Source organism: Myotis daubentonii, chromosome 6 (genome assembly GCF_963259705.1).
Source record: "Myotis daubentonii chromosome 6, mMyoDau2.1, whole genome shotgun sequence".
NCBI classification, from domain to species: Eukaryota; Metazoa; Chordata; class Mammalia; order Chiroptera; family Vespertilionidae; genus Myotis; species Myotis daubentonii.
This window is the reverse complement of record NC_081845.1, coordinates 41,306,313-41,330,397: the sequence shown is the minus strand read 5'-3', so window position 1 is coordinate 41,330,397 and position 24,085 is coordinate 41,306,313. Positions and strand designations below refer to the sequence as shown.

Sequence of the window (24,085 nt, the reverse complement as noted above, 5' to 3'; positions counted from 1 at the left end):
TCGAAGCGAAAGGGCATGTCGGTTGCGAAATGATCTGGAAGGTCAGTTTACCAGGGGAGCGGGTATTGATTTGATCATTTGGTCAGCCCGAACAATATCTACTACCCAGTAACCGACATACAAGGCCCAGGGCTGGAAGGAGACCCCTCACTCCTGGCGGCAGCTGGGCTCCCTGGCTTCCTGCAGCCTCCTCGGTCCGCTGCTACCTGACGTTCACTGATTGTTCTCAAATGCTCATGGCCCATCCCAACACGCAAGCTGTGTCCCTGGGACTTCTCTATTCCATGCCATCCTCCTTGAAACCTCTCCCCTGACTCCCATAATGCAATCTCTCACCCCCGCCCCCCCCCCCCCCACCTTCCCCCAACTAACTGTTAGTGCCTCCTTGAGACTGTACACACCGTTGGGGTTTTCAAGCCAAGCCCATTGGTTCATCTGCCCCGACCCTGGCAGCCTCAAGATGCTCCCTGACTCCTGACCCTAATTCTCTGAGCTCCTGGTAGATACCAGTGCATCTGGCACAAGCCCTTTCAGGGGGTCCCCATTGGAGAGGGGATCAATTCTCACCCCATCTGGGTGCACATCAGACCCTCTGGGTTTGGACCAGCTCCTTTTCCAGGCTCGTTTCCTGCTGCTGGGTTCCAGTCCTGGTGCTGAGGATTCCTCTGCTTTTGTACCAATCCTCCTCCTCCAACACCCTCCTCCTGGCCGCCCAAAGCTCTTCTCCAGGCAGCCTTGTCCCCAAGAGCAGTCCTAGCCGCTCCTCCTCCTCTGGGTTCCCACAGAACCTGTGATCAACTTCCATATGGTCTCCCCCTACCCCCCACCATCAAATTGCCAAAAATGTTTGATTATATCCCCATTTCCCCTAGTAAATGCCACTCTTCCTTATATTCCCAGCACTGCCAGATCAAAAGGTAGCAGCTTAATAAGTGTTTGTAAAACAATTACACCTATTTATTTACTTAAGCAACCTTCTCACTTGAAAGTTCCATGTTATCTGAATTAGGATTAGTAAGTATAACTACCGTTACCTTAAGCACCATGGAGCACAAGGACCCCAGAACCTCAGAGACTAACAGCATAGGGGGCATTACAAGGAACACAAACAATGAAACAGGAAAGGAAAATTAAATGCATGAAATAAGCTGCTTTGAAAAACATTAGAAAAACTAAAGGTCTTTAAAAAGTAAAAACAAAATCCAAAGTAATGATCATAAACTTTCATGAAACATAAGGAATGGGTTAACTGAATTTACATGTTAGTAGAATTACTTTTTTTTTTTTTTTACAGGTCAGCTTGTCAAAAAGGTTCTCACACATTTGTAAGCAGGCAGCCATGCAATAAATATGTGTTAGGAAAATATATATAAAAAAAATTACTTTGATGCTCTAAGAGGGAGAGGCAGTAGTATCATTTCCTGCTTTGGTCACAGACTATAACCCAAAATACTCTTAAAGATTTGATCATGCAAAAAACTCTACAGAAGTACAAATGGTAGTAACATTCATTTTCTGACAATATTTGTTGGTTTTGAATGGGCAGGACCAGTTAACATAGGAAAGAACAGGCAGGTGTCCAACATAGAAATTCTACAGAAAGGAAATGTCCCATATATTTATAGGTTTTTTGCAATCACAGTAGATAATTTCAGAATGCATCATCTATCACCGCCTCTCTCACTGAGTATTTCATGCATCTACTCTGTGCTCTGGGGACACAGCAGTGGGCAAAACCACTTTCTACAGAACACAAACCAACGAAAAGATAATGCCAGCTGGTGATGTGTGCAATGGGGAACCAGTAACGCTGGGCGTGGGAGGAGGAGCTGGGAAGGACTGCTATCTTTGCAGCATGGAGAGGGAAGGGGTGCTGATCGGTGCAGTAAAAGGAAGCGAAGGACTCGGGGTGAACATGCTGGGGTGTGGGGAGTGCGTGCTCACTTGCAAAGCAAGGAAGCCCGTCTGCCTGCAGCTGAGTGGATGAGGGAAGGGCAGGGGCCTGACTGTGGGGCACACAGGCATTACTCCAGGCTGGTCACACTACCAGACACACATGATCACAGGGATATACTATTTAGTAAGAAGCCACTTTATCCTATGAAACAATAGCCAGTAGTCACTTCCTTCTGACTGCTGATCTCAGAACTGGCTGCCCTGCCTGCTAATACTGACCCCAGCCAGGAAGTCTGCCGGCTAATGTATTAAGAAGAACATAAATCATTCCCCAAACTGACACCAGCACCAACTCTCAATACAAGAGACTGAAATTCACCGTCACCCCAAGGAGAGGTTGGCTGGATCACACACATTTTTCCACCGAGGAAAACGCAGCACAGGAGAGGCACTCTAGCAGAGAGAGCCAGTTTCACCCCCACCACACACACCCCTGCAGTGGCCCCCAGGCCTGGGGCCAGCCCTGTGCTGAGGAGGAGGAGGCCTGGGGCCAGCCCTGTGATGATGATGATGATGATGATGATGATGATGAGGAGGAGGAGGAGGAGGAGGAGGAGGAGGAGGCGGCGGCGGCGGCGGCGGCCTGGGGCCAGCCCTGTGCTGAGGAGGAGGAGGAGGAGGAGGAGGAGGAGGAGGAGGAGGAGGAGGAGGAGGAGGCCTGGGTCCAGCCCTGTGCTGAGGAGGAGGAGGAGGAGGAGGAGGAGGAGGAGGAGGAGGAGGAGGCCTGGGTCCAGCCCTGTGCTGAGGAGGAGGAGGAGGAGGAGGAGGAGGAGGAGGAGGAGGAGGAGGAGGAGGAGGCCTGGGTCCAGCCCTGTGCTGAGGAGGAGGAGGAGGAGGAGGAGGAGGAGGAGGAGGAGGAGGAGGAGGAGGAGGAGGCCTGGGTCCAGCCCTGTGCTGAGGAGGAGGAGGAGGAGGAGGAGGCGGCCTGGGGCCAGCCCTGTGCTGAGGAGGAGGAGGAGGAGGAGGCGGCCTGGGGCCAGCCCTGTGCTGAGGAGGAGGAGGAGGAGGAGGCGGCCTGGGGCCAGCCCTGTGCTGAGGAGGAGGAGGAGGAGGAGGCGGCCTGGGGCCAGCCCTGTGCTGAGGAGGAGGAGGAGGAGGCCTGGGTCCAGCCCTGTGCTGAGGAGGAGGAGGAGGAGGAGGCGGCCTGGGGCCAGCCCTGTGCTGAGGAGGAGGAGGAGGAGGCAGCCTGGGGCCAGCCCTGTGCTGAGGAGGAGAGGAGTTGCAGAGGATCCCAGCCCTCCAGGGAGGGCTCCACTCCCCAAGGTTGGGAAGGAGAGGGCTGTGTCCTGAGGGGTAAGACAAAAAGACAGGTGGGCAAAGGGGAGAGAAAACCTAAGCAATGACCAGATTCGCATTTGTAGACGCCCTCCTGGTGCTATTAGTCCTCTGTCTAGCTTCACCTATGAACAAGGCAAAGTGAACAGACAGACGCTGGAATGGACGCGCTCCTCTAAGGGACAGCAGATAAGAAGGGCGCCTGCTTTGGTACAGCCGTTGCTTTGCGAGTTCACAGCACAAGAAGCAAAGGTCTTGGGCCAGCACTTCTAAATTAAACCTGTGAATATTCTCCTGAATTTGAGTTAGAAGCCACCTGGTGCCAGTAGGGGCATCAATGCCAACCCCAGTAAGAGAGACCTTGAGGTCTAGCAGAAATGAAATGAAAAAACAAAAGCATAAATACGTACGTTTTATTTCACTTCTGAGCATACTTTTAATGGAATTTCAAGTATGACCAACACTTAAGACTTAATGCCCCTTATATTAAAATATAAATGTTATGTGTGCATATGTATGTGTATAATATATATGATATAAATGGAAAAGGTAATGAGAATCTCCATTAACATGCAATAAGGAGACTAGAAGTGAACACTAAAACAATATTTACAAATCATTAAAAATGAATCTATGGGTCCGATTGTCTCCCCTTTCATACAGAGGGTATTTTTATTGTTTAACAAGTCCCCTAAGAGCTTACAAAGTACTCACTAGATACATGGTAGGGAAACATTCTTTTAGAGGTAAGGAATCTTAAGGATTTATTTTTGAGGTGAAAAAACAACAACAACAACAAAGCAAACACACTCCCAGACCAAAACACAACTGAGCTATATAGAGAGCGCAAATAACTTCCCCTGCTAACAAATGTGCGGGATTTGCAGCGCTCTGGAGTTCTACCTTTTTGTCTTGGTTCTGTCAATTATTAACGGTGTGACCTTTGTTAAAACACATCGAATGAGTTTTAATTTCCTCTCTGTAAAACGAGAGAGCTCTGCTAGTTGAACACTAATGTATATGCAATTGGAAGGCCCATGACTTTGTCCAGAGCCCCGAACCATATTGGCAGAAAAATATACACCAAGGAAAAAGCAAGAGAGCAGCTATGAAACTAGGGACCTGCCACATCCCGGAAGGCTGACGCAGGGCACGCTTCCATTCCACACAGCAGGCGCCCTTGCAGGTAAGTACAGGAGGGTGGCTCGGAGTGGGTTATCCCAGGCAAGAATTCTCCCGCCCGAATGAAACCCCTGAACAGCCATCCGGACCCTGGCTTACCTCGCCTCCTCATCCTGCCAGAGATAACCCCTCGGAGTTCGTCTGGCTTTTAATGCTCAGAACAACCCTGTCGGCTCTCGTATCAACACTTCCGCTAACATCAAGACAAGAGTTTAGGAACGGCGCACACTCGTGTTCTAGAAGCAACGCTAAAGGTCTGTCTTCGTGGGAGGAGAGCCTTTTCAAAAGGTGCTTCTCTCTCAGGAGCATATGATTTCTGCTGGTCACAATTAAATTTGAAAATTCAACTTTTTTGGAGTCTGTTTTTCCAACCCGGATCCTGAAATTTAGGTACCTGGCCACCAGGTGGCGTTTCAGTTTCTTGGACTCAGGGTCCACAACAAGAAGTTGTAACTGAAGGCCTGTTCTGCCTTGTGTGGCAGATTGTTAGTTGTCCCCCAACATCCATTCCCTCCATTCCCATGATGAAAAGGCCCCGATTTTTAGCTGGGTGCTGTTTTTCTGGCATACATCTCTAAACCTCCTCTTTGCTCTAGGTGTGGCCACGTGTTTCTGCTAAAAATAAAAATGAAATCAGACAAAATACATGTGCCCTTCTCACAAACATCCTTATTAAACAGCTGGCATGCACCTTCCCTGTCCCCCTTCCCTCTTTTCCACAGCTGCCTTCCTGCTGTCTGGGGAGTGGATGTAACATGGCTGGAACCCCAGCAGCCTTCTAGGGCCATGAGGTAGTGCTGGGAGCAGAAGCCATGGTGATGAAGCCACAAGAGAGAAGCAGCTTTGATTCCTCACTCCTTGGACATCAAATCGGACCCTGACCGATTCACTCTCTGCTTCTTTTATGTGCGAGGGACACAAATGTCTGTCTCCTTTAAAGCCGTGGCTATTCTCACTGCTCACAGCTGAATGTAATCTGAGGAATATACCTTGAGATTTCCGATTCGGTTTTAAAAACAAATATTATTAAATAGCAAAAGATAAGTACCATCAGCACACATACTATTCATAGATGACACTATGCTACTGATTCAGTTCTAATAAGCAGGAAGTGACTTTCTACTTTTTAAAAAATAAGAAAATGAACTATAACATTTCCCCCAAAACATAGTTTTCTAGCAAGGAGCTGTTTGTAGGTGTGAGTAACCTGAAATCTACCCACCTCAACATCAGCAAAGCTCCCCAGCCTATAACTTTCATACAATTCTAAGACCAAGGTAAGCAAAATTGAAGCCTTTAAACTCGGTATCATCTATAGATGTCTAAATACTAAAATCTCTGTGTATGCGCCTATGAGTAGAGTTGTCACCTATGGAACCGAGTTGACACAGAGCCTGATCTCTGAGAGTGATGGCCTCTAATACAATATGTAAAGAACAATAAACCTGGACTGCCTTCCAGAAGTCAATCTAAACATTCAAATTAAATCGACACCTATTCCAATCTAACACCCTGGCGAAGCAAGCTGAGCAAATTCCTGAGACGCGGAGTCCCCGCCACCCCCCAGGTGAGCCCCCAGGAGAGCCGGTGATGGGGCTTCTTTCTATGGCGAATCCCCTGCTCTAGTCACCGGCTGCGTTCCCGGCCTCACCTCGCTGCACTCCCCGTTCATCGCTCATCCTGTAAACAGGACCCGTCCCTCGGAGCAAAGTTCAGAGACATCAGAGGAAGGTGAGCACAGGCCTGGGTTCACCTTGAGCGCTCATCCACCTACCACAGGGGAGGCACAAGGAACCTTCCCAGGCCTGTCTTGGGGTTTGGGGGCTCAAACCTCAAGGCCACCTTCTGATTTTTACTGCAAGTGGGTTACATATTCTCAGGTTGCTGCAAAGTAATGTACTTTTTAACCTCCGAGAAGGATTTATGTGCAGTGATGCAGAGACCGAAGCAACTACAGATGTGGACCCCACAGCTCCTTTCTCTATTATCAGTCAGCAAGAAAGCAGAGACTCTCTTATCACTCACAGTCACACTATCGTAACAGCTGCCATCTGCAGGGGGAAGACTCACAAATGTGCCCTCTATGGAGAATGCCTGCATGACAAAGAGAATTCTAAAGCAGGGGAGGAATCTCTTTATGCAATGGTACTTATGGCACAGGGAAGCATGATATGAAAAAATAACACAACTACTTAGGCAATAAACTGTCAAGAACAACTGACTAAATGCAAAGCAGTTTTCTGATTGCAAGCATGGCGACCCTTACAAAGTTCTGGAAATGTTTCCCCACTCACTCTTCACGGATATGTCCTGAAGATTTCTGAGAACATGGTGTTATAGAAAACACTGTCACTAATTCAGCTCTCAGCTCACTGAGGATGTGGATGAGTCAATATTCAAAAACTGTATGTGCTGCGTGCTCAGTGCAAAAGTTAGTATCAAAACACGAATTAATGTTCTGAGAACATGTTCTCCGAATTGGAAAGCTTGCATGCTAGCAACCAAACTAGTTATCACCACTAGAAACAAATAGACTAAACTAAAGGGAAAAAACTTCTTTACCCCAAGGCATCTTGGTAAACTCAAAGAATCATCTAATTTTAACATTTCTGTTCAACTACACAGCAAACCACCTTTGGGATGTTCTTGATGTCTCAAGGGTATTACTGTGGGTAAACATCAAAAGTAAAATTCCTGCCCAGTGATGTGGCTCAGTGGTTGGGTACTGACCAGGTCACGGTTCGATTCCCGGTCAGGGCACATGCCCGGGATGTGGGCTTAACCCCCAGTAGATGTTGTGCAGGAGGCAGCAGATCAATGATTCTCTTGCATCATTGATGTTTCTCTCTCTCTTTCTCCCTTCTTTTCTGAATTCAATAAAGATACATTTTTTAAAAAGTAAAATTCCTACAAAGCGTAAGAGAACAGGAATCAGGATAAAAATGTATGTTACGTATTTATAATTCTTACTATTTTTCGTACTATATTGATTTACGTTTGTTCTTGCCCCATAACACTGGCTCTTCCTTCTGAAAAATTGTCTTTTATAAAATGTGGAAAATACTAATGGAGTTTCTTCACAGTATACTCAGTCCACTGTTCTTTTTCACATTTATAAAATTTGTTTCATTTTGGGAGGAGAACAGCCAACTTCTCAGCTGGCTGAACAAAAAGGAGATACTGAGAAACCAAAAAAGTGCGCTGTTGCCCCACTCCACTCCTCCGCCGTGCCACACTCAACGCAGCACAAACACCACTCCATTCACAGACGGAGCAACCTCTGCACAGGACACTGAGGGCACAAGTCCTTTCTTTCTCAAATTTTCGGGGAGATTGGGAAATCGTGCTGCTACGGAAGGGCAGAGGCAGTATCTGACGAAGGGTGGTGGGAAAGTCGATCATGAGTATCAGTGGGGAGCGAGGAGCTTGGAAAGCACCCCAGGGGCATGACCAGCTTCCACCTCTGCAGTGAAGGCTCCCTCCTCAACCCCGCCAGGAGGGTCCGTCCCTACCTCGCAGCTCGGACTGAAGCCTGCACCTCCCCCTCCATCACTGCGGTAACATATTGGGGTGTTTCACCTTTCAGATCTCTGTCTCTGCTTTTCAGTTTGACTATAAATTTCCAAAATTAATTTATATAAATTAATATTAATTGCCTGTGCCTGAAATCTCTCTATATTCCACAGCACCACCTGGCATTGGATGTCGTGTCATAAATATCTGCTGAAGACTAAATTTAGCTAACATTTCCCAATTATTTCACTTTTGTTTAAAAGGAAACATAACTAATGATAGATGTAGACAGATTTTTCTGGTAAATCACTTATTACCAAACCTGTTTAATAAGTGTCATTTCTAATGTTCAGTACTTTGACTTCTTTTCTGTGTTGTTGTTAATCATCACCAGAGAATATTTTCCCATTGATTTTTAGAGAGAGTGAAAGGAAGAGGTAGAGACAGAAAAACATCGATGTGAGAGAGACACATTGATTGGTTGCCTCCCACATGAGCCCTGACCAGCACCAGGGATTGAACCTCCAACAGAGGTATGTGCCCTTTACCGGAATCAAACCCTGGACCTTTCAGTCCGCAGGCCGAAGTTCTACCCACTGAGCCAAACCAGTTAGGGCTACTTCTTCTTTTTAAGGACATGGGCACAGAGGTTGTAATCAAAATTATGTGGTCATGTCATTCACAATAAAAAGACTAGTTGATTGTAGATTTGATAAACTATCTAAAACTAAATTCCTAATGTACCCCAGACTGGAAGAAAAATGAACAGTTTTCCAGGATCTGATTTCAAAATTCTATTTCTTTTTTTTTTTTATGATTCAAGGATTTATTAAGTCATACACGCAAAACATACTGCTAACTGCATTAGCAAAAGATCAATGTAAAAACACTCCATAATTCTGCAAATGTCACTTTAAAAAATGTTGTTCTAGTGGTTGAAAGGTCCAATTTTGTATTCTTGCCAGTGGGTAAGCTGTACAGAACATCTTAGCACAAGCACAAAGCACGAAGTTACAATCTGCCACCCAAAGGAACATGGTTAGGCAGAGCAACAGGAAATGTGTCCACACAGGGAGGCAGAAGGGGCCAGCAACGGTCAAGGTACAGTGCTGGGGATCTGGCAAGACAAGGTGGTAAGAAGATTCATAGTTTAAGAATATCTAAAATACTTAAACTGTAAAGATGCAACATGTGATTTTTACATCTAGTTACTAGAAAACTAAGGAAAGCACTTACTAGCTTTGAATAAAAGAACGTGAAAACAGGAATGCACTTTTACTAATCTACATAAAATACTAATGCATTACCAAGAAAGATTTTTTAAAAATATATATTTTTTTATTGATTTCAGAGAGGAAGGAAGAGGGAGAGAGAGAGAGAAACATCAATGATGAGAGAATCATTGATCAGCTGCTTCCTGCACGCCCCCCAATGGGGATCGAGCCCGCAACCCAGGCATGTGCCCTGGACCGGAATCGAACCTGAGACCCTTCAGTCCGCAGGCTGACGCTCTATCCACCAAGCCAAACCGGCTAGGGCTACCAAGAAAGATTTTATACCAGGAAGCATATTGCTCATTGAGAAGGGGGAGGGGGGGTCTATAAGAAAAGCACTAAGTTAGCAACGATGGGAATGACCAGTTCCAAGATGAATTAAATGCCCAATTGTGGGAGGGATTACAGGTTTAAGAAAAAGGAAAATCTTAAGAAAACACTGATTAATACCAACTTTCACCATCGACTGCATTTGACAGAAACTAACCTTTTTCAAATCTTACCCGGGACACTTTTATTCAGTTTCTTACGCGTACAATGTGGTGTAACTTAATCTCCACATTTGGTCAAAATACTGTCTTCATCCTTGGATCACATCCAGTGTTCCCCACACTCCACCCCAGGGTGCCCGTGAGAGCAGAATACTTCATCAGAGGAACATGCGAGGAAGGGTTCTGTTCACGATCTCAGCAAAAGCTAATATACTGATTTTTTTAAAATCTTACTACTGCCTTAACCGGTTTGGCTCAGTGGATAGAGCGTTGGCCTGCAGACTGAAGGGTCCCAGGTTCGACTCTGGTCAAGGGCATGTATGTACCTTGGTTGCGGACACATACCCTGTAGGGGGCGTGCGGGAGGCAGCTGATCGATGTTTCTAACTCTCTATCCCTCTCCCTTCCTCTCTGTAAAAAAATCAATAAAATATATTTTTAAAAAATCTCACTACTAATAAAAAAGACCAATCCAAAGAGTTGAGTTGATATACAGAACAATGTTAGGTAATGAACATGGGTTGATAAATTAAGAATGGCAACATTTCGTAAAGAAGGCTGCTGTGTGTGAAATTCGTGAGCAAGTGTCTGCCTTCCCTAACTTCAGAAGCTGGTCTCCAAGACCAAGGCCTTTACACAGTTTAGTGCTTAGTGTTCTTAGCACAACAATGCAACTTAGTTCACAACGAATTCTGGCAACTCTTTATATGAGCAAGAATAGGGGCTTTTGAAAAATAAGGCTTTAAGAAAGCTCGTCATGTCAGAGCTAAATTTTAATAGAATGTGGAAGTTTGAATCCTTACACTTGTTTAAATAAAACCTAAAAATTACTGATTGGTTCTAAACGCTTTTATGGAAAAGCTAATTTGTAACAAAAACTTGGCACTGAGTGCGAAGGCTCCATCGCTTTTTGAGCAAAGCATACAGGGCAACAGGGAGAGGGCCCAACATTTACGACAGCAGGCGTTTTCTCTTCCTCTTCTCGGCGGGCGGTGGGCAGAGAACGGCTCGAACACTGTCCTGAGGCCTCGCTGTGTGAGAGCCGCCGAGCACTCCAGGCATTTTACAGCACCGAGCTCTTTGGCCATGGCTAAACCCTGCGGGTAGGTGGTGGGTGTCAGCTTCTTCTCCTGCAGTTTCTCAATCGTATCTTTATCATCCCTAAGATCAAGCCTGGTTCCCACCAGGAGGATGGGAGTGTTGGAGCAATGGTGTCGAACTTCAGGTACCACTTTGCAGGAACGTTCTCACATGATGCAGGACTCACAAGAGAAAAGCACCACAGTGGGGCTATATTCTCCGGGAAATACACTGGTAGTATCACTGATCAGTAGGCAAGTTATACCTACAGCTCCGTCTCCCACCACCACACACTTGATGGCCTGCATCTGGGCCGCTGCGGGGGGGGGGGGACGGGGGTCGCAGAGGTGGCGCCGAGGGCTGAGGAGGGAAGTGGCAGGCTCGGGGCGTGGCGGGCAGGCTCATGGCTGCAGGCGGCGGGGCGTGGGGTGCGAGGCCCACTGTCCATGCCGCCTCGTCCTCCAATGGGAAGCCGAACCCCAGCAGCGGCCACCACCCAAAGCTGGAGAAAACTGCCTCAAAATTCTATTTCTGATACAGATCAATTTTCTACCCACGGCTGCCGTCAGGAATGGATAAAGGCTATGCAGAGCGCAGCTTTGCTCTGCTGTCAGCAAAATACGATACCATATCCTTCACCCCTGCCCCACCCCCGCCCCACTCAAGGTGCTCTGGGCCCTGCCTGCATGTAGGTCACGCTAAGCGCACCCTCTGTGGCTGCTGTAGCTGCCTGTTTCTCCGCCCCTCCCTTCCCCTCTCTTGGGCATGGTCTGCTACCAGCCACACCACCAGGCAGACGCGCAGCGTCTTCACCACCACTAACGGCACTGCCCAGCCAGGCGGGGTCATCGGTGCTGCAGTACGTGCTTCAACATGGCCACGGTGCCGCACCGACTGTAAAAGGGAATGAACAGCCCGGGAGAGTCTTTTTCAATTACATACGGAATAAACATAAACACCAGGGTCGTGTGGAATCGGAAGTGGCATCATCCTAACGTGAGTGAAAACAAAAACAGAGTATCTGTTTCTCAAAACGCGGCGGCTCCTTTCACATTCATACACAGGTCCCTCTGGAGGGCAGCTTTTACAGCGGTCGGTCACTGTCGGCCAACACCGCCGAGGGCCTGATCAAAATGCAAGGACATCTGTCACACTCACGTCTGACATCCGAGCTCCGCTGCACACTCAGATCTCAACCGCGGCGACACGGATGTTCAGTGAAACTAGTCTATGGTGCTGTGCATTCCAAAGGCACCTTTACACATGGACAGATTCTGTTTTAACGACTCAGTGCAGTATGTGTGATGTGTACAATCGATAGACATAAAAATCTCCTGTGGGTATTATACACGGGCACAGCTCTGTTTTCTAAAACACGGAAATGAGGAGCAGCGCATTAAGACTGTAAACCAACGTGTTGTGTCCAGGTACCATCTCTCTGAATATTTACAATGAACTTTCTCCCCGAGTGCAGCAGTACAAGTAAAAGTCGTAAGTGTCTGTGCAGCCAGGGAAGTTCTCACTGTGAAGTAAAGAGTCGGACACAGAGGAATTCAGGGAGTTCCACAGCGGCAGAGAGATTCCTACTCCACACAAGCGCTTGCTCGGCTGCAAAGTTTTATCTTTCCCTTTGTAATTGGAAACAATACATATTAGGTGATGGGCCTCTTTCTGCAGCACCTGTGAGCATCACCAGTGTTACCAGAACAGGAAACAACAGCAACTAGTACTTGACAGGAGGGACGATCCCAACCACCCGCACTGAGAAGAGTTTCGTCCTGGTAAGAAGCTGCCTCCCTGACAGCTGTCACCATTCCAAGTCCCCTCCCCTCCCTGAACGCCAAAGGGAACTGCACAGGGGGGCAGTTTGGTGTGGGAAGATGGAGAAGATAATTTGTTTTTTACTCTAGACCTGAGGGGCTGGGTAGCAGATCTGAGCAGGAGACAGGGGGTCTCTGGTAGGCAGCTCTGCCCAGTTCTAGGGCAGAAGATGCCACTATTCCCGGGCATCCCTGCCATTGCTGATCTCAGAGGCAATGAGGTGTGCACACACACATCCACGCCCTGGGGACCAGGCGAGGACTGGAAGTAGGCCCTGAGATGGCCAAATGTTACAGGTGACAGGGACACATGGTCTACACGTGGAGAAAAGGAAAAACAGCAAAGAATGACAGCCTAAAATACAGGACTAGGCTGAAATGGATATGGAAGACTGAAAGTCTGTTATATTTATTGCCAATACTGACTGGAAAAAAAAATCATTTTATTCTATGTGCCAGACACTTATTATACATCTTCTCATATAATCCTACAGGAATCCTGCAAAGTAGATTCTATCTGTATTTTACAGCTGAAAAAATGGTGGTGGAAAGGTGAAGTGACTCGCCCAATGTCACCCGACCAGGAGGTGCAGATGTTAGGCCTGATGTGGCTTCACGACAAAGGCCCTATGCATCTCCTGAGAACATTCTGATCTTATGAATCCTATTTATATAGACCAGAGAGCAGCTCACCTTTTCTTTGAGGGCTAAGTGGTAAGTGTTTGAGGCTGTGTGTGCCGTACAGGCTCTGTTGCACCCACCAGGTAAAGCGGGAAAGCAGCCACAGAGACGAGGTAAACAAATGGGCATGGACGTTCCCCAGTAACCGGAGGCCCGTCTGCCAGCTCCAGATACAGCTCAGGGGTTGGCAAACGCAGAGCTGGGCCAGATCCGGCCCACAGTTGGTTTTTGTAAACAAAGCTTTATTTCTTTCATCGTCAAGATCTAGCCCAGCATCTAGACCAGCGGTTCTCAGCCTGTGGGTCGCGGCCTCTTTGGCGGTCAAACGACCCTTTCACAGGGGTCGCCTAAGACCATCCTGCATATCAGATTTTTTTTAAAAAAAAAATATTTTATTGATTTTTTTACAGAGAGGAAGGGAGAGAGACAGAGAGTTAGAAACATCGACCAGCCGCCTCCTGCACATCTCCTACAGGGGATGTGTCCGCAACCCAGGCACATGCCCCCGACCGGAACCGAACCCGGGACCCTTCAGTCCGCAGGCTGACGCTCTATCCACTGAGCCAAACCGGTTTCGGCATCAGATATTTACATTACGATTCATAACAGTAGCAACATTACAGTTATGAAGTAGCAATGAGAATAATTTTATGGTTGGGTCACAACATGAGGAACTGTATTTAAAGGGCCAGAAGGTTGAGAACCACTGCCCTAGACTATTTCTAGACAGTGAAGAGTAACGGGCCGAGCTCAAACAACGCCCTCGTTTCACAGAAACACTCTCAGGAGCATCAGTGCTCTTTGTTCTAACCTTCCTTCATTCCTAACTTCCTAGTCTGTGGTCAGTGGGGTCCAGCCCTCCAGGTGGGAGAGCCCTGATAAACACCTGGTGCCCGAGGTCACCTCTCACTGCGAAGGAGCAGGGCCATTCGGCGCCATCGACCGATAAGTGATTCAGTTTCTGGGAGGCGTAGGATCTTGGGCAGCTGAATAGATAAAAAATGGAGATTCTTAACCTAAAAAGATGGTGACCACAGATTGAGTTTGTGGTGCCATGACAGTGAATTAGTTAATTCACCCATTCTAATATTTTATGTTAATCCTCACCTGAGAATATTTTTCCATTGTTTTTGTTTGTTTGTTTTAAGAGAGAGTGAAAGGGAGGAGGAGAGACAGAGAGAAACATCAATGTGAGAGAGAAACATCAATTGGCTGCCTCCCGCACAGGCTCGACAAGGGCCGTGTGGGGATGGAGCCTGCAACTGAGATACGTGCCCTTGACTGGAATCGAACCTGGGCCCTTCAGTCTGCAGGCTGACACTTTATCCACTGAGCCAAACCAGCTAGGGCAGTGGTCGGCAAACTGCGGCTCGCGAGCCACATGCAGCTCTTTGGCCCCTCTTCCACAAAATACCACGTGGGGGTGCGCACGTACAGTGCGACTGAAACTTCGTGGCCCATACGCAGAAGTCGGTCTTTTGTGGAAGAGCCACACTCAAGGGGCCAAAGAGCCGCATGTGGCTCGTGAGCCGCAGTTTGCCGACCACTGGGCTAGGGCATGCTAATATTTTATGGTGTGCCCACTCTGTGCCGGGCAGAAACACATATGAAATTCAGACTGAAAAGACTTATAGCACTTGAGTAAATACTTCACATAGTGCAAATCTATGCTGCTACTTATGACACCATAAGACTTGAGCCAGAACACAAACCACTGCAAGCAAACAGACTAACACAGACAAACTGTGTTGCTTTGATAGCTACCGAAGTGAGATCCCCCAGACAAGGGACTCTGGCTTCTTGTCAAGAGTTGCAGCTATGGGAGAACTTGTAAGATCTGGGAGGACAGAGGGCATCCTGGCTCAGTGCCCAGACCCGGGAACTCCGAAAGGATCTGTCATCCGTATTTCTGTGGATCACCTCCACAGCTCCTGACGAGCTGGGCCGGGAAGGCCCAGCTTAGAAGTCAGATTTTCTAACTCGCATTATCAAGAGCAAACACTCCTCCATACCTGGACGGTCTGGTAATCGGAAGCATCGATTCCTTTCACAGTCACCTCTCGGAAGACTCTTGGCTCCAGCTCCTCTTTGGTGAGATCACAGTGATAAATGATGCCTAGAAGGAAGCAGAAGTCTACGTTTAGTCCACGAACACACCAGACACAGGGGGACAAGGATCACAAAGCATAATCAGATGCCATGAGGAGCATGAGGAGCATCAGGGAGCATGAGAAGAGGGAAGAGCTAACTGTGGAACTGTAACAGGTCTGCTCCACGCCAAGTCACGTAGGAGCACAGGCAAAATAACATGGGAAATTTCACACCGGGCCGTTAGGTCTGAGAGCCGATTACGACGGAAAAGACAAATGAGTGCCCCAAAGTCAAGAGCCAGTCAGGGGTCTCTTGCTGGCAATCTGGGGTTCTTGCTACCTACCCGCCACCCACTCATTCACGGACACACAGGTGGACAGCAATCAGGGACCAGAGATGATCGGGGAGCCATTCTCAAATTGCTTTACAATTTTGATTATCCCAGTAATTGTGCGTAACACAAATTGAAAAATATGCACCAAGATTTCCAGCTTATTTAACCACTAATTAAAATTCTATTTCCTGAATTCAATGCTGACATTTAACAACTAAATCGGAGGAACAATAAATAGGACAAGTCCCACTGTTTGAGAAAAACAGCACTGCTGTGGTTTATGAAACAGAATTAGTCATCCAGAATGGCTGGTGTGGAAACAGCCCTCCCACGGAATACTTCACACATATACTGTCAAATATATGAAAAATCTGCTCAGTGATCCCCATGCTTGCTGGAAAACCAGAAGCCAAACGGTGCTCCCACAGGACACATTCTAAATGACTGATCTGGAGTAAAACCGTGGCTTGCATTCTTCTCAACTCCTCTGGGTATGTTCTCCGCTAACAGTTGAGAAACATACTCTGCCCCCCACTGGCAAAGAGAAGTACATTTAGATTCCTTAACAGCGTGACTGCTAATCCAGACGAATGTTACCCCAATCATCACGCTTACAGACACAGCGTGTGAAGGCACGATCACAGGGTGTATGATTAACATCAACAGCGGGGAGATAAGTAACATGATTCAAGTATTGGCTTTCTTCGGTCTGAAGTATAACGTAAATACTTCCACGCTGCACTCTGGGCATACGCTGAATTTTCCTAGATGAATGTCATCTTGAGGGAAGTGTCTATCCCCAGATTTATGTGAATTGTGGAAAAGCTTCTTGTTTAGTACCTGCTCCCCTCTTTCCCAAAATACACAAACCATCTGAATCTTTGAAGAAAAAGCGCACCAAACCACCAAACAACTACAAATAGAGATGGCAGACCAAGCACCTACCCCGTGAGCAGCTGACTCGCCCTGGCATCCCCGCTACCTCTAGCGCAGGGACTGCCAGGGACCCGGGAGCCAGGACTCCCAGTGCTGACAGTTACTGGGCCAGTGAGCTTAGACAGCCACCAAAGGACTAGAATGCACATTCCCTAGTGAAATAAATGAATAGAAAATACACTCTAAACGCCTGTCTATCCAGAAAAAAGAAATTCAGACACTCAATCCTCTAACAGTGGAGTGAAGTAAGTATACCACAGGGGCTGTTCTCGTTTTTCACGCCCATGGAAAAAGGAGCGAATCTAGATACTTACATAAATTTTGTTTGGTCCCTCTTCATAGAGGAAAATGTTTTACGCAGTACCATGCGTTAAAAAAGTACTAGGAACTTTTTAATTGTTTGTTTTTGTAAATAAAAATGTTATAATTATTGAAAAACAACACATAAAGTGCATTATGATGATTTAAATAACGTGCAGTTTGCCCAAAAACGTGCGGTCCCTGGCGTATGTCTTAGAGATTTCTATGCGGTACACAATGTGTTAATATATATATGTATTTGCCTTTCCCAAACGGTTTGAGAAGGTTCTTTAATTTCTGGTTCCCAGAGCCATGCTCTGCTGTATAGGATTTTTACAACGTGCAAGTCTGTCTGGAGCTCACCTTGGACAACCCGCCGAGGTTTCCTGAGTACAGAATTAATCGGCTCGACAGCTAAGTGGTTCGAGCCACAGGGAATAAGAGCCTCGTCCGTCACGTTGCCCAGGGCGCCTGCTTTCTCCCAGGTGTGACTCAGGATACCACACTCCTAAATGGCTTGGGCATAAGGCACGTCTGCACTAGGCACCTCCTTGGGGACCACAGTCAGCTGCGGCCTGCACCTGCCAGGTGGATCACACGTCCACAGCAGCTGGAGCTGCAGCGCCTTTTCCGTGTCCTTCCTTCTTCGCTGACTCCGTCCATGCCTTTGGGGACCCCTGGACCCGCTGGGGCTGGACCCCGGCACCCCGGGGCTTTGCTTCTAATTTAGTCAGCTGTCGTGGACAGCTGACCGCCAGAGGCCGGAGCGAGACGGCCTTTAAGGTGATATACACATGCTGACAATTAATGACATGGCCATTCTTACATCTGGACCAAAAGGCCGGAGTCTGGAAGTCCTGTTCTTTGGTTTTAGATATCAAATTGCATTAAGGAGAGAAAAAAACAAAGCTGGAGGCAAAATGAAGAAGAAGAGAAAAAGGAGAGGAACACAGCATTACAGCCGCAAATGAAAGCTTGTTCAGAAGCTGCCTGGCACTGCAGAACGAAGAACACGCTTCTCTTTCCAACCTTCACAGCCACGGTCACGGATAACATTTCACTGCTTGGCACAGAACCCACCATTCTGCACCGGGACAATGAGTTCTTTCTTCCCCAGTAACGACGAGCTTGTTTCTGTAATAAATGGCCACGTGGGGTCATGGAAGGAGGTTTACGGGCCTCTGGTGACTCTGGCTTTTATTAAGTGTAGGTGAGTCACCCTCTACCCTGTCCTTCTCAGCCCTTTATCCATTCGTTTCAACTATGCCATTTTCCAATGTTAAACTTCTAGGACCGCTGTAACCTGAGTGGATGAACTGTGGGCCCTGCAGCAGTGGGCTGAGAATGGCTATCTGGAGGAAACTGGCTGTTCTTGGTTCCTGTCCATTAGCTGCCACTGTACCTCAGTACCCAGGGGAGAGAGGTGAGGCACAGGACACCCGTCTGTCCCTGACTCCTGGCCCTGGTCCCCTGAGATCTTCCGAAAGGCACGTGGGAAAGTAAAGCTTACTAGGTGTGCCATCAGACCTACTACAGAACAGCACTCTGGATTTTAATAACCCCGAGAGCAACCTGCCAGATGATAAGGTTCCTATGAATGGCTTGCTCTGTGACTTCGAGGTGCAAAAAAAAAAAAAGTATGAGGAATCACCATCATCTGGCCAAACCCCAGAGCCAAGTCAGTACCTGCCCAGCTCTCCCCTGTTTGCTGTACTTGCCAAGGATAAAACTATTGCAACAAAACTGGGTAGGACCAAAAGGGCTATGGAGGAACTTGAAAACGAACAAGGAAACGTGCACAAACTTTTTCAGCCAGACTGATCTCAGGATAGGGCCTGCTGGGTCCAAGGCAAACTGCCAACTGAACCAGGCTCCTGGGACAGGTCGGAGTACGTGTATGGCTTCGGCAGCTGCAAAACACAGCCAAGTGGAGAAGCAAACAAATCCAAAACAAAGCAAAAGAGAGTGACCGACTTTTTAAAAAGTAAAAAAGATAGCTATGTTGACTTTGGGTAAAATTAACTACATGAAATTTACATGAAAAGTAAAACTACAATTGATGGGCACTTTTTTCTTTATATTAGACCAAATGAGTTTTTTTCTGTATGATGCAAGACTATATTTTCAGACTTATCGTTATTCAGTTCAACAATGGCAGGATTTATTCTTAGTTTATTCTCGAAATTGTAATGTCAGGTGTGAGTACAGATTTCTATTTTAAGCTTTTAGTTCTGTGCACTGTGACTGCCCTGGTCCATTCAGACCAAGGCTGAATCTAAGATTATATGTGCTCCTGCGGATTTTTTTCATCAACCTAGAACAACAGTTGGTCGTGTCCCCAGAACAGAGACTCAGGACTCAGGACACAAGATTAATGACGGCACAGTTTCGGCAGCTGCATTTCCCTTGGTTCTGAGCGTCTGTTTTTCTGCTGTACTCCCATTAAGTGATGTGGCTGTAACACAGCATCTGTGATTTTCAACTTCATAGCATTATATTCCCCTTTCCCCAAAGACACCCACACACGGGTCTGGTTTTGGGACTGAGCGCACTGGTGGGGAGACTCACCTGGAGACAGGAAGGAAGTGAACTGGTAAAAGATCTCGGTGTCCTTCTTCTGGCCGCTGTAGCCCACGATGCTGCCCACCTCGAGCGGGAAGGTCTTCAGGAGGGCGCCCGTGGCCAGGTCGTGGAGCTGCAGCGTGTTCTTCACGTCGTGGAGGTAGCACAACACCAGGAAGTTAGCCCTGACGCAGGCTACCCATTCTGAAAAGACAAGAACAGACAAAGCCTCAGGTGGTTTTGCAAAGGCGAGGACGGCACACCGATGTGGCTGGACAGTGGTTCTGGAGCTCCAGGGGGCTACGCAGCAGTGCGCCCGGCAAGGTGACTGTACAACTGCTTTTCATCATTCACCTAGCGTCCAGCATAGTCTCTTAATAGTGACTGTCACTGTGGTGTCTAGAGGAAACAAAATACTCTCCGCCTTGGGCCAGGGGCTGTGATCACCCAGATAATGTGTCTACTCTACATAACCTGCCTACCTACTCTGTGTTCAATATCATGCTACAGGAAATACAAGAAACAACAAAAAACAAATCACAATCCATTTCCGTCAGGGTTGTTTATTCGACAAAAATGTATCAAGCCTTTGGAACATTCCAGGTCCTCTGCAAGGTGCCGGGAGACCAGCAGGAAGATGATGGCACCTCTGCCCTTAAGATACAACCACGTAAAAACACAGCTAGTAATGTGCAAGCAAAGGTGAGGCACCGGCTGGCTGCAGACCCAAGAAAGTGAGAGCCTTTCAGCAAGTGCTGAATTGAGTCTCGAGCACAGGCCAGAGCTAGGAATGAGGAGAGAGAAAAGGAATGAGAATGAACCAATGAATGCACAGCAGGGAGGGAGGGAGGGAGGGAGGGAGGGAGGGAGGGAGGGAGGGAGGGAGGGAGCTAATAAAACAGGTGAGAGGTCTGTTTTTAAGAAGAAAAAGGTTGTCCAATCTGGGGGTGGGTGGCGATGGTGGTCTGAAGGGGGCTTCGGTGAGCTGGGTAGGAGCGGAGTGTAGGTCAGACTTGGCAGTTACTGAGGAGCTACTGTTTGGATAAAGGGGATACAAATAGAGATGACGTCCATGAAGGATACAGAACAAAGGGGTGCACAGGGATGGAGGGGAGACCAGGAAGAACACACCTGCAGAAAGCCAGTGAAATCACACCAGTGTGGGTCAAGTTTGGAGAGGTAAGAAAATAGATGAAAGGCAAAAAAAAAAAAAAAATAAAAAATAAATGAAAGGCAAGTTCCCCCCCAAAATCCCAGGGCTTGGTGATCGTGGGGAAATGGGAAGTCAGGTAGAGAGTTGAGTCCTCCTCATTCCCAGGGTTGCAACGTCAGCATCGATATGGTCCTGCGGCAGCGCTGGGAGAGTGCAGGGGGGGCGAAAAAACAGAAGGGCAGGCACAGAGCACAATCTGTTTCGTTCTGGACAAGATGAGCCTAAGGCAGTGGTCGGCAAACCATGGCTCGCGAGCCACATGCAGCTCTTTGGCCCCTTGTGTGTGGCTCTTCCACAAAATACCATGTGCGGGCGCACACGTACAGTGCGATTGAAACTTCGTGGCCCATGCGCGGAAGTCGGTTTTCGGCCTGGGCGAGTCTATTTTGAAGAAATGGCGTTAGAAGAAGTGGGGGGTGTCGATCAGTCAGGCGGGCCACGGGATACACAGCGCAGGGAGGCACGCACAATTCATGCCCGAGTTGAGGATGGGAGAGTGGGAAGGGGTCGACCTCAGCGAACGTACCTCAATCAGATTGAGGACGTTTTTAGCAAAGGCCAGCTTAGGAGTACCCTAATTAAGTTAATAACAATGTACGTACCTATATAGTTTACGTTTAAAAAATTTGGCTCTCAAAAGAAATTTCAATTGTTGTACTATTGATATTTGGCTCTGTTGACTAATGAGTTCGCCGACCACTGGCCTAAGGGAAGGCCAGGCTGTCCAGAGGGAGAGATGCTGTTATGAATGGACAGATGCAAGGACAGGACTGCAGGTAACAGCTCCAACACGGGGACAAGCCTTTCTTGGGTTTCAGGGGGAAATGAATTTTAAATTTATTTTTATTATTAATACTTTTCATCTTCACCCGAGGGTATTTTTCCATTGGCTTTTAGAGAGAATGGAAGGGAAAGGGAGAGACAGGGGGAGAGAAACATCGATGTGAGAGAGATTCATAGATTGGTTGCCCTTGTCCAGAGTTGAACCTGGGCCCTTCAGTCCACCAGCGTCTGATGCTCTATCCACTAAGCCAAACCGGCTAGGGCCACATGCTCATTTTTTAAAACCCACGGAATGAGTAGTTCACGCTTGTGACATTACCAGCTATCAGCATGAGCCAGGCGTCGTCAGAGGGAGCTCCGAGGACCACCAGAGCTCCCATCCGGTTGGTTGTTACCACAGCAAACCCTTCCTTCAGGGAAGACACAAAGAACTTTCCAGCCACAAGCCAGGTGCTCCTTCTCCAATGCGATTTTTTTTTTTTTTACAAAAGTGCCTCAATCAAGTAATCTATTTCATGCAGCCTTAATGTTTTACAGAAAGTAGAGAGGAAAAACAGAAGTAAATTACTTGTCAAGGAATCCTCGGTGTTAACTGCAAGCACATCAGAATTATACAACAGACAAAGCGAAGAAGAAAGGACAAGGAGATTTGCAGGCGCCATCAATAACAGCTCTGACTTTATGGCTGTGCTTTATGACTCATCTCTAGTTTTTATTCTCAACTGGGCATTCTGTGCTAACGATAGATAGCAAATTCAACTGCGCTTCCCTCGGATTGATGAGTTCCAGGGAATATTGAAGGTTTCCCCTTTCCAGTCCAAGGAACTTCTAATCTTCCAGAGGAAGGTTATAAAAATATATCACCCCCACGTCTCGAAGCAGCGATTTGCATTTCATTAGGTCCACAAGTGAAATAGGATATCACCTTAAGGCACAGCCAAGCCACTTTTAGGGGGGCTTTAAACGGCAGAAAAGTCACATGCTTTGGGAAACAGTTAGGTCTCTGAGAGCTCCCCATTGAAGAATCACGGACCCAACCTGCCCTGCATCTGAAAACCACCCAGGACACCCTGCAGGAAGGCTGGTGCTGCCAAAGTCTCACTTGGACCTGCCAACATGAGGCCAGTTCACGTGGCACTTAAGAGGCTATTAAATGCCCGGCTCTTACCACCCTTAGGGGGCACATTCTGTCTCAATTTGCACAGAAGCCACCAGGCAACCAGAATCACTACGCACCCAGTTCCTCACAGGAAGCTGTTGAAGGAAATGGCCAAAAACCTGTTTCTTGACCCCTCATCCAAATATAAATGAGGGCACGAGTGAATGGAAGGTTCTGGAGAGACAAGCGAAGGGATTTCCTTGGAGAAAGCCCAGTCATGCTGTAAGCCCCCCTCCCCACTGGGGAGACAGCACTGGTGTCCAATCCAACGAGAGGCTAAAGGGATCGGGACTGGGACAGCTGGAAGGCAGGAGAAGGGGGACTGAGTACTTCAGGGAGCGCTCGGATGGGCTGCTGCCTTGGAGAGGCAGATGTGGGTTTTGTAAGAAAGAGCAAGCATGAGGTCCTCTCGGGTCCTGGCCAACACACCTGCCTGCAGGGCTGTGGAGACCTCAGTACCGTAGCAAGTGAGGGGTGCAGCCAGATGCCCAGGGGCTGGGCAGAATCTCGAGCAAAGACCCAGAGCAGTGCTTCCTCCTGGGCCAAGGCACATGCAAAAGAAGGGCCCAGAGGGAGTGCCCCTGGGCCGCAATCCCTGAGGCAGTCAGCGTAACCATCTGAACACCTTTTCCTTCTACCCATGACACAAGGCCAGTTTAAGTGCCTGCCAGGCGCAGAGCGCACGGCCTTGAGCCAGGAGGGAGAGTCCCTCACTTTTCCAGGACTGTTCAGCTGAGACAAGGATACTATGCAGATATCGAAAGGATTTATTTTCCTTAATTATATACCTTACACCTTCCCATTTTGAGGTGGCCCTCGCTTTTATACCCACTGAACCCATTAGCAGAAGTTCACCTCCAACCAGTAAATTCTTCATTAACTTGAAGATAACTGGACTCTTCTTTTGTGTAAAAAAACTTATAGCAAAATTAGTGAGTCTCATTCTAATCAAATCCAGCTTTCAGGCAATAAACCATTTATAACGCAGCATACCATTTGGGAACATCACAGAGAAAATGAACGAGGGAACTTAAGGGCACCCTGAAACAGGATGGAAACAGAGGTGAGATTCCTGAAAGGCTAATGGAGCTCAGGGCACACAGCAGCAACTGCACTGGATTTCAATTCAATCTGAAAATAGTTTACTCCTTTTCTAATAAGAGGCCTGAAAACCACCTTACAATCTCTAATAGGTATAATACAAACAGCCAAAGGTTATTCAAAAGCGAAAAGCTACGGCTTTTGAATCCAAATGGTTTAAAAATTAAACGTAAGTGATTATTATACTAGAGGCCTGGTGCACAAATTCGTGCATGGGTGGGGTCCCTCGGCCTGGCAAGTGATCGGGGCCTTGGGCCGTCTCACCCAGTCCCGATACCGATCAGGGCTGGTGGGGGCCGGCTGGCCGGGGAGGGCGTGTCCAGCCCTCTCACCC

General features: G+C 47.6%; 1 protein-coding gene and 1 pseudogene across 1 annotated transcript in view; both read right to left on the bottom strand.

Annotated features, from left to right (window-relative positions):
* The window catches only part of PREP (prolyl endopeptidase), a 111,103-nt gene that overhangs the window by 26,606 nt on the left and 60,412 nt on the right, over nucleotides 1-24,085 (bottom strand). The window contains exons 9-10 of the mRNA XM_059700828.1: nucleotides 19,502-19,699; nucleotides 15,285-15,388 (exon numbers count right to left, since the gene is read on the bottom strand). Of these exons, the coding sequence (XP_059556811.1) occupies nucleotides 15,285-15,388; nucleotides 19,502-19,699 (302 nt within the window). The remainder of the gene's footprint in view (nucleotides 1-15,284; nucleotides 15,389-19,501; nucleotides 19,700-24,085) is intronic.
* Nucleotides 10,454-11,818, bottom strand: LOC132237039 (ras-related C3 botulinum toxin substrate 1-like; annotated as a pseudogene).